This window comes from Vidua chalybeata, chromosome 9, assembly GCF_026979565.1.
Source record: "Vidua chalybeata isolate OUT-0048 chromosome 9, bVidCha1 merged haplotype, whole genome shotgun sequence".
NCBI lineage: Eukaryota > Metazoa > Chordata > Aves > Passeriformes > Viduidae > Vidua > Vidua chalybeata.
The window spans coordinates 20,888,573-20,902,422 of NC_071538.1; the positions used below are offsets into that span (position 1 = coordinate 20,888,573).

A 13,850-nucleotide genomic window follows, 5' to 3' on the forward strand; every position below is an offset into this window, starting at 1 on the left:
GAACAGATGAAAAGCCAACACCATAAAACTATGTGAGGCAAATAACCTGATCATACATACATAATTTTCTGATTAAAAATGACTTGGTTGTCAGCATCTCCTATGACCAATGTAACATAGTGAAAGTCCGGCGCTGTTCTCTTTGTCTGGAGCTGCTCATAGTTTGTTAATTTGACAGTTACTAAGATTTCGGCCGATGTGTCACTGTACTTGGGAAGCTAGGGAAAATGATACAGAAGACATAACTGCTAAAGTATGCAAAGTAAAATATATGCCCTTCCATAAATTTCTATCTGTGGATACAAACACAAAAACTCAACTCAAGCAATTTGAATTTCTGGTACAATTTTATTTGTTCTTCTGAGACACTGATTTTCAGTACTAACTTGGTCATAAGCTGAATATCCTAAGTTTGATTCAGTACTGAGAATCAAGGACAAATGCAAAGAGAAATATGCAAGAATAAGACTTGTTATATAGAAATTATATTTTGGCATCCCAACATTCCTCTATAAGATATTTATAACTGTTAAATCTCCATTCTGAGAATTGAATATTGAGTAATACTCATCTGGTATTATGTCAACTCGAACTAATTGTTATACCAATAGAATTTCACACATCTATTGAGCTTTTAACTTCAAATGTGTCTTCATGTCTACCAACTTCAGGGTTACTTTTCAAATTTTGCTTTTTAGAAAGCTAGAGTGTCTTTTTCATCCATATAAAGACAAAATGCCTATCAGAACCTCAAAGCTCTTGATTACACATAGAATTGTACCCTTCCTTTGAAAGGGCACCAGCTAGGTTAATGTAATAATTTATTGTTTCTCTATATTCCTAAGCGTGCTGTAGAAAATAAACATGCATCAATACTATTTCAGTAAGCTGTATTTGGATGTTTTGCTATCTCTAGGGTTTGTTTAAATTCAAGATAGAAAAGACCTCTCAGACTCACATATAATGCTAGAATGTGCATATACTGGTATGCATCTGTAACATAAAATGCTATCAATGAGATAGGCCAATATATTATGGGGAATGTCTGTTCCAAGGCTCTCCTTTGAGATTTAGGAGTTTCATTCTACCTGCTAAGCTGGAAGGAGGTCACAATATTGTGTGATCTTCTATCTGTGAAGACTCAGAATTGCTTTAAGTCAGTACTTGCTTTTTCATTTAATAATACCAGCATAAAAACAAATATAAAAGAATGTACCTGTTCAATTTCAAGTTTATATTTTGGAAGATGCAAAACAGACTCTTTTATCTGGTTTCCAAAAGGAGGATGTCTGTTTAAAATCTGAAAAGATGTAAATACAAGGAATCAAAGTCACCTGAGTAATTATGTTAGCAACAAAATCCCCTTTCACTCTTGGTTCTCTACTCTCAGTGATGCCCAGAATAGCAACACTACCAAAAGAAAATTCTAACACTTTTATATGTTGGTACTGCTTCTGTTCAGTTAACAGCCAATCCACTACCAATGACAACTCAGGTTTTATATGAGATGACTCTTCTATGCTATACAAGCTTTAACTAAAACAGAACAAATGACAAGAAAAAACACAAAAGGAGCCAGAAATGAGAAATCAAATTTCCAAAGTCAAAACAAAAAAACCCAAGTAAGACTTGGGTCTGTTATATCTTCCAGAACACTGGAAAAACAGTTTCCACAGAAAAGAAGCCAAAAGCCACAAGTCTTAGGGTAACACTTACCTTTCCTAAAATAAGAAGTGCTTTACAGATGATATAGAAGATTTTTATTCTACTTCTGTCTCAAACTTGCAAGAAATTTGGTATTTTCATAATTAAGATACACTAAGAGAAACTGTAAATACATATTCCCTTTTATATTTTTTCCAACACTCCTAATAGAGAAGTGCACATTGTCCTTTGTTTCAAACCATGTTCATGATGACACTCTACATATTTAAGCATCTGCTTTCCACAGCCAGCCAAATCAGTGAAATCATCATTCACATTAAATTTTCTCCAACAAAACATCATACAGATTTTCAAGGAAAACTAGCAGTAGCTACACAGTTTTTTAATTCTACTAGTTAAAATAAATAAATCACCTGAACATCTAAATTTTGCTATGATCATATAGCAAGTATATATTAACTATACTGCTTTTACTGGTAACAGTATTAATCCTCACCCTATCATATTTATATATGTACAAAATAGTAAGTTACCAATTCAAGCTCCCTTGCATTTATGTCTTCAATTTTTTTAAATGACGTCAGCCCAGCATTTACCATAGCATTTGACAATGATACACCTGTGAAAAACATGTATACGAGTTTTATGCTGTTAAAGGACAATGAATAACTTCAAATTATTCTAACAACTGCATTACAGCAGGTAAACCCAAAGCATAAATAATTTTATGTTACATTTGATGCAGCTTTCTGCCCAGCAAATCACTAAATTCATTTTCATTTAAGTATTTCAGTATTAATTAATTTCTCCATTAGTAAAGAGAAAAAGAAATGCAACACAAACCAAACATGAAAATATACAATATTTCAATTATGACAACTTTTGCATTTTCCACAGTAGAACAGATTTTAGATGACTTTCTGCAGGAGTCAAGAAATGTGTTCTGTATATATATGATAAAAAAGCATGCCGTGCAGTATTCTTTGTCTCAGAATTTTTTCCCTATTCAAGAAATTATTTAATTATGTTATAGTCATAAAAACCCCAATGTTTTTGAGCAAGTTAATAATGAAATTCACTGAAAAAGAAGTATTTATTATAATCTTCTACAAGTCATTCCAGCGTTAGCAAAAAACTTTCCCATGACACGTACGCCACAAGAGCAGAGACTTCCACATACACTTTTACTTCTCTTCGTGATTCACAGTACTTCCAGTGAGACTTAGAGTTATCACAGCATATGAAAAGCCATTTCACTCACCTGGCATTGCAGCCTGTTATAATAACTGCAATGATTTTAGGTAAAAAATAGTACCAAATAGTTAGAATGAGTATTTGGATCCTTCTCACACAGTTCTGCTAAACAGTGTAAGAAATCTGAAAATTAAGTGTGAAACCTCTTTAGATACTTTTAGGTTGCTTCTTGGAAGACACTACAGAAATCTTATAAGAAAATACTTAACTCAAGAATTTAATAATTAAGAGAAACAGAAGACCCTTTGTATTTTTATGTGTATTTGAACATCTTTTGGGTCTGACTTAGGGAAAACATCTTTTACCATCTTCCTGCTCCTTTGCAGAAGCTCTGCTGTCTGAATACTGAAAACTCTCACATATTACTTCTGCTGCTAGAGCTGCTGCCCTGTTTCTTTATAACTGAAGCTCAAGATTAACTCTTTTATCCTAATTTCTAAAATGGTAGAAGGATTTCTGCCAGTGAAGAGAATACCAGATATAAGAAAGACTTTTTCTCTTTATTTTCATCTACACATCTGAGCAACAAAAAGAAAAAAAAAAAAAGGGGGGTGGAAATAAAATTGAACAAATAGTAAACATCATAAATCCTGTATGACAACTGATCATTATCCTGTCTGTCAGAACAAGCAAACAGAAATCAAACCTACCATTCAGCAACAAGAGGGAGCATCATTATTGGACAAGAGTTGTAGAAATGCAGTAAGAATTCAGCTGAAATATCAGTCTCAGTAAGGCCAATTGTCAGTCAAAGAACAGTCACTCTTATAATGGAAATACTAACTAATAAGGCATTTTTAAGGTTCAAAAATAGCACACTGAGATAAGAGTTTAAAAATTAAGGATTTTTGAATATGCTACATGGTATCAGCAGATTTCTAGGAACTTTATTCATTTAACTTCAGAAAGAAACAGAAGATGATTAGCAGCCATAGGCAGAGGTTATAAATCACATCACACTACAGGCGTCAATTCAGTGTTTGATTCAGAAAAAGAGTGAACTGTCAAGAATGTTCAAAAGCAGCTTGTGAGGGGAACAAATGACACTTTGGAAGTTAGCAGTTCTTTGTAACATATGCTGCAAGAGCTATGACAGCATAAGAAAAAAGTACCCAAGAAAAGGAAAATTGGACAGAGATGTTTGTATATACACCTCTTATTAAAAAACTAAATGTGACTTTATTCTACTGAATATAGTGTACAGGGAAGGATTTGTCTACACTGCAAGTGCCATATTTATCCCACTCATCCTCACTCCACAGAAATGCTGAACAGAGGCAGATTCCTCAGATGATTGTGTTGACATTGCCACAGGTGTGGGATAGTGGAAATGTGTTCCCAGCACTGTGCACTGTGCTGTGCACAGGCTAACAAGCCCTGCCCTTGCTTTGAATCCACATGAATGAAGCATTACAGCCTCTGCCCTAGAGCAGGCAAGGCCGTAAGGTACTGTACCCGATGGACCTCTGGCTTTAGCCATTCTGTAATTTCCAGATCTCTGTACTACACTGTTCAGTGCAGAGCTGGTGTGTCTCTAAAGAAGAAATAGAGAATGCTGCAGTGAATTTTGAAAGCATGAAGGTATGATAAGACCAGACATCAAAGCAGGAAGATACACTACTACCTCAAACAAGTATGACTACATTTTTATAAAACAGAGGACTCAAAAATTTCTGAACTCCTTTTCAAATAATTATGACAAGCCTGTACTTCCAGCTAGAAGTTCATTCAATAACAGGATACAGTGAAAGGAAGATCATTATAAACTTTTGATCATCATGTGTATAAGAACCTCATGCCTAATAAATTGATTTCTATTTCATGATTCCTATCCTTTTCAATGTGAATTAAAAGGTTTTAATGCATACAAGTAAGAGGACCTACAGCAACAGATGCCTGGAAAGGAAGGCATAGCCTAGTCAGGGACAGGCAATCACATCAATGTGGAATATGCCTGGGATACTGAGAGGAACATTAAGGAATAAGAACAATTCTGAAATATTTTGAAAGCCTTAGGAAAATTACTAAACAGCTTGCTTTTGTTATGGCAGATTCTTCTGACAACTGTGGTACTCAATTGTGGCAAATAAGTAATTAGCAGACTAATTATGTACGAAGATACCACGGAAATCAGCAGGCTAATTATGATTTTTGATTCTCTGTCAAGAGTAAACTTTTATAACTTTTAACTAGTACCTACCAATTTTTTCCAATTGTTTAGACACATGAAGTGAATTTTCCCAGAGTCTGCACCTGAAACACTTTGCTAAAATCAAGGAGTTTAATAAAGCAGAGAAGTTGTTCTTAGATGATGCCAGAAAGTCAGATAGCCCTGTAAAAAGAAGATTGACTTATGTTAATAAACTAAAATGTAGCTTATTAGGATATGTACCAAAAAAAAAAGAATTAAATTTTACCATACATCTAGTAACTCTTAAGCCATTTCTAAATATTCTGCCAGTATCTTGTGTCAAAGTGAAGTCTTGAATAGGAATACATCCCAGCTGAGCCTGAATGAGACTGGAAAAAGAATGGGCTTGTAAACAAAGAACAACATAAAAGTTTTTAATGGGGAAAAAAATTCAGAATAGAAACAACAAAAGACAAGATCTGGTCCTCTGCAAAATGACAAAAAATTTAGCAGGGACTTCAACAGCTATAAAATGGTAGTTTTCCAATAAAAAATTAAAAGGCAATATAATATTTACCAGTTTACTTTCATTTCTCTTGTTTTTATCTTCCCCTCCATTGGAAACCTATGCATGAAAACATACATATTTTCTACAATTCATCTTATTTATTGTTAAAAAGGTACTTTCAATTTTCCATGTATTTTTAAAATACCTGATAGTTATTTTGTCTTTGTCTTTATTCAAAGTGTTCAATATTTTCTTTTCATTTGTTCTTAACTTCACATCCACAAATTCTGTGCAGTTGGAGATCATTGTAATCTGTAATAATTAAAGCTTTTTTAGTAATTGTTTTAATTTGCAATTTTTTCTATCACTTCTTCTAACTTTTTTTAAAAAACACTTAAAAAATTTATTGCCTCAACAGTATGACCATTAAGACACAATCCATCAGTTCTTTTTAATACTGACCAACTTTCTTTCTTCTTCCTATAAAGGCTATTAATGAAAGGGGAAAATTTTTCTTTCAGCTTTTAGATTACTATTTCAGTTGAGGTTATTTAAAATCAACCACACACATTGTGAACACTTTATACAAGGCAAATACAAACAACTTTTTCTGTTATGTATTTCACCTTGCTTTCTTTACACTTTAACAACAAAGACAGTCACAGGAGAACAAGTGTTCCATTTTTTCACGGCAAATCTGTTTTACCATGGTACTTGTTTGAAAACAAAGTGTCTTGTGATTCAGATAACAACCTGTTACCTGAAAGAGGACAGTTGCCTAAAACAGAAAGACAATTCCCTTAAAAAGTAAAACCTGCTCTTGATGCAGCTGGTTTTTGCAAGAAAAAAACCTAGGAAAGCAGAAAACGTTAAGGCTTTTAATATATAAACAGAACAGCTTCAACAACTTTGCATTTTCATAAGTAAGGTTAGTGAGGGGAGAAAGAGTGGGAAATCAAAAGACCTCAAAGTACAAAGCCTCAAAAATACTCCATGTAGAGTTTAGTTAAGTGTATTCTCTAAAACTTTATACAAAGCCTGAGCTCTTTAAAATAAATAACCTTATGCTTCTTTTCTTAGACTATTTAAAAACATTTGAACATATGTAATTAAAAAAAAGCCAAATTACCAATTCATTTAGCGTCTCAGTTCCCTTAATTGTGAAAAATTGCTTTACTGTATCAAATGCAATGTAATACCACGCCATTAATCGTCCAGTCTCTGTAAAACAAGAATATACCTTTATAAACTAAAGATGTCAAGTATATTTCAGTGGCTTAGAGCTTTTTAAGCCACAAAATTAAATTAATTGTCTTATTACAGGCCTCTGTGAGATTTACTCCCACTACTCAGTATGTTACTGCCCCCAGCTGTGATGGGCATTACTGACCCGATCACAGAGTGGAGACAGAGCCATGTGCCAGTGGCAATGCTCTCCAACAGAGATTAAGTCCCACTAACACACCAGGCAGCGACCTGTGGTTGCTAAGAAGCCAAACACCTCTAGTAGAGGACTGTAGAGAAAAGCAGGAATTGGTAAAACCTGTCCTTCATTGCACTGTGCCACAACCAATTATCCTGTCACAGTGTTCTGCAATCTTCTCATCTGCAACAAATTTTCAGCAACAAGAGAAGATCTATTCATGAAACAAGATTAAGAGAATGAACATCTATGACTTGGTCAAGAAACTTATCCATATATTCTACTCAAACAATCCCTCAGATTTTACGACATTTATGTACTATTATTAATGGGGCACAAGGGTAGTTGAGATCCTTCATAGTTCACTAATATCTCTACATCACTTCTTAAAATTAGTTTATTTGAAACAAGTGTTACCTGTTGGTTTGAAATTATTTGCTTCATCCATCCTGATCAAATCAAAAGATGATAAATCATTTAAGTTCTTCAGACACAGTTCTGTCAAAAATTTGAAAAATGTTTTCTGCATGTACTAAAAATACCTTATCCATGTACACACCAGAAACATCATCATCAAATTGTATGAACGTATATCCAAGTAATTCCACTGAACTCAAGTAAGGGTTTTGGAATCCTTCTATTAAAGTTGGTGGTTAACTTCTCTCTGGGGAAACTCACTCAAAGATAATTGATACAGGACAAGTCAACTCTTTTTCAGTAAGGCAAAAGTTGCAAAGGAAAATAAACTAGATGCTGGAATGTAGGTTGCCATATTCAAGTTTGAATGACAGATCAGAGAGCCCACAAGCACTTATATACAAGACTTCTGCTACAGAGTTAACACCTAAATGGTTCAAATTTCAAATACACACAAATATTCATGAATCCTTCATTAGAAATTTTTGTATCGGTTGCATTTGTATTTATTTCACTAAACCCATTGTGTCACGTATCTGCATAAGAATGACCAAAGTGCTTTTGTTCTCTCTTTTTCAAGACCAAGGCAATATTCAGAATTTAAAAGCCAGTTAGAACAGCACTCAAAGAGACAGTTCTCCTAGCAACCTGAAATCATTCACTTTACACATGAAATCTATGAACACATTATACTCATGACTACAAAATATTTCATGTTGCAGGCAAGAGAAGCTAGTTTTTAACAGCAGAACTTCAAGGAAATATAATCCACACTGAAAAAGCACTAATTGAATTCTTCTAGCACTATCTGTACATTTTAAAGCATGCCTTCTCCCATAAAGGCTTATTTAGCTAGTATCATGCTTCATTCCCTCTATTCCTTTCAACCTACACGGCAAGAATAGAAAAGTCCTGATGTAAAAGACAGGAAGAGATAGAAAACTACTGAAAGAGGCAAATTTTCCTACTGATAAGTACTCCTCTTTTCACTGTCTTCAAGTGAGAGTCAACATCTCTCACATTTGGGGATTTCAAGTGGTAACAAATATACTGTGCTCCTGAAGACCCTTGAAACCCTTCCACAATGAACAGCCTCATTCCACCAAGCCCAAAATTAATCACAAATGTTTCCTACACAATTATGTAAAAAATGTGTAAGTGGAGTCCAAGTACAAGCTCTACAAATTTCTAGGCATTTTATCTGTCCATGTTTTCATGGACCAAACCCTCCTCCAGATATTTTAGCTCCAAATGGTCTGGTCTGGATAGACATGAGGACTTTCACCAAAGAAAGAAAATTGTATTTGTAGATTTACAGAACTTGACAGCAAGTACTCTTTTATAAATATACTAACATTTAAAGTACCAGAAAACTTACATTAAAACAAAATAACAAAACAAACCACCTGAAGAGTTGTATGCTATTCCTGTATTTAAAGTTAATAGACACCAATTCACAAACTATTTTGTTAGCTCTATTTCTAATGGAATTGCAAATAGCTAAAATGCAGTATTTAAAAAAAAAAGTTAATAACTGCATTTTATTCAAGTCTTAGCAAAAAAAAAAAGCCTCTTAAACCCATACAATTTTAAATTGTTTCTGGACAAGGCAAAGAAGTTTACCTTTTATATCCTTTGTTTTCAAGGCTTAATTTATGAATGGAAGATGACATTTTCTGAAAATAACTTTTTTGAAAGCATAGTAACAGAAATTAATGAAAGCAAGTGAGATCAATCAAAGGAAAATTAGGAAGAATGACAAGCAATCAAAATTAAAGTTTGATTATTTCTGAGCATGTATATGGAAATCAGGTGGGTAAAGGCATTTAATGATTTTCCTCTATACAAGAAAAATTTTTCTACCAGTTAAAATGTACCGATAGTATTTCAAAAGTATTAATAACAAAATAAAATTAATAACCCACAGTAAATTACAATTGTTTTGCAAATGGATCTATTGAAATTAATGGATATAGATAATAAATATGGCTGAACATGCCCTAAATTGTAGATTTTTACTGAAAAAGCCTAAGAAGCCACTTACCTTGTAATTTTGCTTCAATTCCAACTTTATCTAATCCAGATGAAAAACCTTCATGGCAAAGACAAAAGTTGTATTAACCTAGTACTATCATACATGTCATTCCTTAATGTCATTACCCGTTAAAACTGATTTGCTGATTTTTAGGAGGCAGACAAATACCCCAAAGTAAAAAACGTGTGAATATTTATTATACTGCAAGCAAGTCAGAAGTCTTACAGGGTGTAACTATTTAAGTATCAGTAAGAGGCTACTAGAACAGATGTGCAAAGGTAAAAGCTGCAGACATTCCCCCATGTAAAATATCAGAGTCCTAAAAGTTTCAGAAATGTCAGTAGAAACTTCCAGGTACAGTTTTCTTATTTTGAAATACAGGAAGCCACCTGAATTGTAGCATCCATTCAAATACTAGATGTGCTATGTTCCGACTATAAATCCTTATAAAAAATTGTCTCCAGCAATTACCCAATGACTTCAAAATCAGGTGTAGATCAAGTGGGCAGGAACATAGATATGGTCAGGGCTGGGGACTGGGATAATGCTCTGGACAAGACAAGCTGAAGACATTGGAATTAAGATAACTAGAATTTTATTCTAGAAAAAACTATGAAATACTAGACTATTCTTTTTCTTAGCAGATTACATATTCAGCAGTGCAAAATACGTTATGGCTGATACTGTATTAATACATGATCCAGCATATTAAGATAAAAAGAAATGGATCATGAAGCTGTAAATGGCTTCTTCACAGTTTTTAAATGTTACACCATACTGAAACTCCCACTACTTATGTTAAAGAACAAAATGTTACTGGCCACATTGCACATCTTGATTTCATCACATTATGAAATAATAGTCCATAAGAAAATGATAGGAACAATATGGACATAACACATCCTAATGCCATAGGTTAGATGAATTAAAAAAATAAAACCAAACAAACCATAATGAGTTGGATTTTTTAATGCTCTAATGTACAAGAATGTTGACCGTATCCATTCCAAAGCTACACTGACATCCGTGACAGTATGCAGCACTATTTCGGCATTTAAGTGTTCAACAAGGTGCTTGTGCAAGCTAGTGCAAAAAAAACCAAGAGTTAAGGACATTTACCAATGAGCAATACAAAAAGTGCTAAAATTAATTTTTGGGAAAAAACAAAATCAAACAAACCCCTCCCCCCAAACCGCAACTGTTCACTGTAATCAGTGAAATTGATAGAATACAGTAAAGATTATGTAAGTAATCAACAATGTAATTGGTTTATTATGTCATAATGCCTAGCAAGCAAAAATAAACTGCCAACTGTGAAGTTCCACATTACTAGAAAACAAAGTTACATACATTTAAAAATTACAGCACAGACATTCTGTGCTACATATTTCTCATGATAATCTGTTAACAACAAATATAGGTCGAGTATTTTCCACACTCTGTCATCCAGAAATTCAGAGATATGGGCTGCATTCAATTCCTGCTTTTTGTCTTTGCAATAAATACTCTCAGTTTCCTCAGTTTTCCAGCAGGAATCTCAAACCATTTTTTTTTGAGCTTAAGATGTCCTAAAGATTGTTTTGGCTGATAAAACAAGAGACCACTAACTACTGAATAGCTTGGCTTTATTTTCCTTAATTCTTTCTTGATTTCTTCTAAGCAGACCAAAGAAACAGCCCAAAACCCATGTGAAAAAAACCACATTCTGTAGAAACTATGAAGTTTAGCCACTATCTACAGAGTCTTATAAAAAAATACTTAGTTACCTGCTCTCTATTATATCAGCACCATTTAACATCTGTATGTATCTCTCCCTGGTACTGCAACGAGTCATAATAACTGCTGTAGCAGTAGTGTCAAACTGAAAAATAAAATCCCAAATAAAAGCTGCTCTTTACTTAAAAAAAAAAACAAACAGTTGAATATGCACCACATACCTTAATCCACTAAAACTCTTTTCTTAAAATCCTGTCTGAAATGGGTATTGTATGCCAGTTTCCTACTCTCTAATCCCCATTCACTACATAACCCAAATGTAATCTTCAGATCTTTTTCCACTGCAAGGTAAAGCAGTAATTTTTGATGCACAATACAAAAGCAAATAGATTTCTTTCTCAACAGAAAAGTTACCTAGGAGTAATTTAAGTATTAATAACCCTTTAAAAACCAAATGCTGCAGTAAAATTCCTGGCACTGTACTTCCTTGAGCAAAAATAATTTCTACTAATCTGCCTATAGACAGCATCAATACAATAAAACATTCACTTACCTGAGGCCTTCCAGCTCTCCCAATCATTTGCAGAATATCAGTTTCACTGTACTCTTGAAACACTCCTCCAACGTAATGCATTGTGGATTTTATAACCACCAGGTGTGCAGGCAGATTGACTCCCATAGCTAAGGTGCTAGTAGTAACTACATTGGATCAAAGTATATGAACATCAAAGTATATGAACACCATCAAAATGTCTCGCAGACACTAAATAAGCAGCAAATAGGTAACTTAATTCTTGATGCCCAAGAGTTCTTAGTTTCTAGTGGAATCAGTGGGCATTCTGCACCACAAAGATTTTGATGTAGATTACAGACAAGTACTTGCATAACGGCTTCTGTTTATCTGATCATCAGCATTCATTTGTTCTCATATTCTTTAACAAATTACATCCCAGATACTTCAACTTAAACATTCCTTTATACTTGGAGATAATCCAGAATATGATTCCTGTTCAATATAACAGACATACAATGAAGAAACCTTACTCTTGCTTCTTCCAGGGTATGTATTTGAATAGAGCCATGGCTTCATTTTGCTTAGTAGTGGTCAATATTAAGATATATTTTTAAAGTCATCAGTCATTAGCATTGTTTATATCCATGGTACCAAACCAGAATCACCACTAATACAATTACCACACTTTACCAATACACACTCTCACATGGAAAACATCAGTCAAGTATGTTTCCTAATTCATTCTCTCTAAAGAATATATGGAGTAGCAAGAATTCAACACAGAAAGCCAGTCATATGGGCCAATTGATATTACTATTCTGCTAGGAAAACAAAGGATTACTGAAATTTCCAATTCTTTTTTAAATGAAAATTAAAATCAGTAATTATATTATTTTTTCTTATGACCATTGTAACAGGAAAGAAAAAAATCCACAAATCATTTAGCGTTGTACATGAACCACACAGACAATTCCCCATAGGGTGTGGATCCTTTTTTTACAGAAAGAAAAAGCCTGGATGAGATGAGACAATCACATCTTAGATCCCTTCTCATTTCACGTAACAACAGATAGAATATTTCTTAAGGACCTCCCCAGTCACACACCTTACATGGAGTTGAAAATTGCATCCTGCCCACCTAAGAGGCATAAATGTAGACAATTACCTTCAGGGAAGCCACAGTTGCAAAGAAAACAGATGAAGAAAACACCTTGGAAACTCAGAGGAAAGATTCACTAGCACAGAATTCCACCTCAATGGGAGGGATCAATGGGAGGAAAAGGCCAGACCTATATGGACATAGGAGGGGGATGACCTCCATGTGTGGTGAAAAGAAGTTCTATGCTCCTTAGTAACACTGCATATGTAGGCTCACAGGGTGAAAGTACATGTGAAACACAAAAACACCTTCAGCTGGATTTCACAACTTCCAAAGGTTAAGCAAACTATAGAACCATAAAATATTACTTCCAAACTGCAATCTTCTCAGGATACATAAATGAAATTTTGGCTTTCAAAATTAATTTTACTTACAAAGTACTGGCAAGTCTCCTACAGTAAAAGCACCTTCAATTATTTTTCTGTCCGATATCTCCATACCCGCATGATGATAAGCCACACCATACGTCAAAAGGTCTGACAATGAAATTATTATATACATCATTTAACTAGGTTTTCTCAAGCAAATATTCAATCACAGAGCAGAGACATTGTAGGTTATATTTACCTCTCAGTTTGGAGTCTTTCAATGAATTTGCAAACCCTTGTAATCTATGCAACACACACAAACAACAACAAAAAAAAATCAAATTAAAAAATATACATTCTTTGAATATTTTCAACCACCCCATTTCCCATCTTCACAGAAAGAAGAGACTGACTCTCCGAGGCAGCTATTGCAGCTTTTCGAGCCTGTCATCTTTCCAAGTGACGATCAACAATCCTTATGTGTTGTCCACATAAAGCAAATAAGATCATATTTTAGGTCCAAAGTCAGGAGTAGCTTCTGCAGCTGCCATAACTAGGCAACCCTGAAGTAAATAATAATTAATATGGCTACATTTAATAACAGTATCTGATAAAGACAAAACACTAGTAAAGTCACATCCAATTCAACTATTCATATGCTTAATCTTTGCACTACAAGGTCTCAGAGGGCCATAAGAATTAGCATTTTTATGTTTAGAA

General features: G+C 34.0%; 1 protein-coding gene across 2 annotated transcripts in view; it reads right to left on the reverse strand.

Moving 5' to 3' along the window:
• The window catches only part of HFM1 (helicase for meiosis 1), a 35,534-nt gene that overhangs the window by 7,908 nt on the left and 13,776 nt on the right, over positions 1 to 13,850 (reverse strand). For both annotated transcript variants that reach the window (XM_053951074.1, XM_053951073.1), the window contains exons 15-29: positions 13,390 to 13,433; positions 13,197 to 13,298; positions 11,703 to 11,848; positions 11,200 to 11,294; positions 10,383 to 10,516; positions 9,443 to 9,490; positions 7,399 to 7,479; positions 6,688 to 6,779; positions 5,764 to 5,870; positions 5,628 to 5,675; positions 5,342 to 5,439; positions 5,120 to 5,251; positions 2,199 to 2,284; positions 1,217 to 1,300; positions 61 to 218 (exon numbers count right to left, since the gene is read on the reverse strand). In XM_053951074.1, the coding sequence (XP_053807049.1) occupies positions 61 to 218; positions 1,217 to 1,300; positions 2,199 to 2,284; positions 5,120 to 5,251; positions 5,342 to 5,439; positions 5,628 to 5,675; positions 5,764 to 5,870; positions 6,688 to 6,779; positions 7,399 to 7,479; positions 9,443 to 9,490; positions 10,383 to 10,516; positions 11,200 to 11,294; positions 11,703 to 11,848; positions 13,197 to 13,298; positions 13,390 to 13,433 (1,455 nt within the window). The remainder of the gene's footprint in view (positions 1 to 60; positions 219 to 1,216; positions 1,301 to 2,198; positions 2,285 to 5,119; positions 5,252 to 5,341; positions 5,440 to 5,627; positions 5,676 to 5,763; positions 5,871 to 6,687; positions 6,780 to 7,398; positions 7,480 to 9,442; positions 9,491 to 10,382; positions 10,517 to 11,199; positions 11,295 to 11,702; positions 11,849 to 13,196; positions 13,299 to 13,389; positions 13,434 to 13,850) is intronic.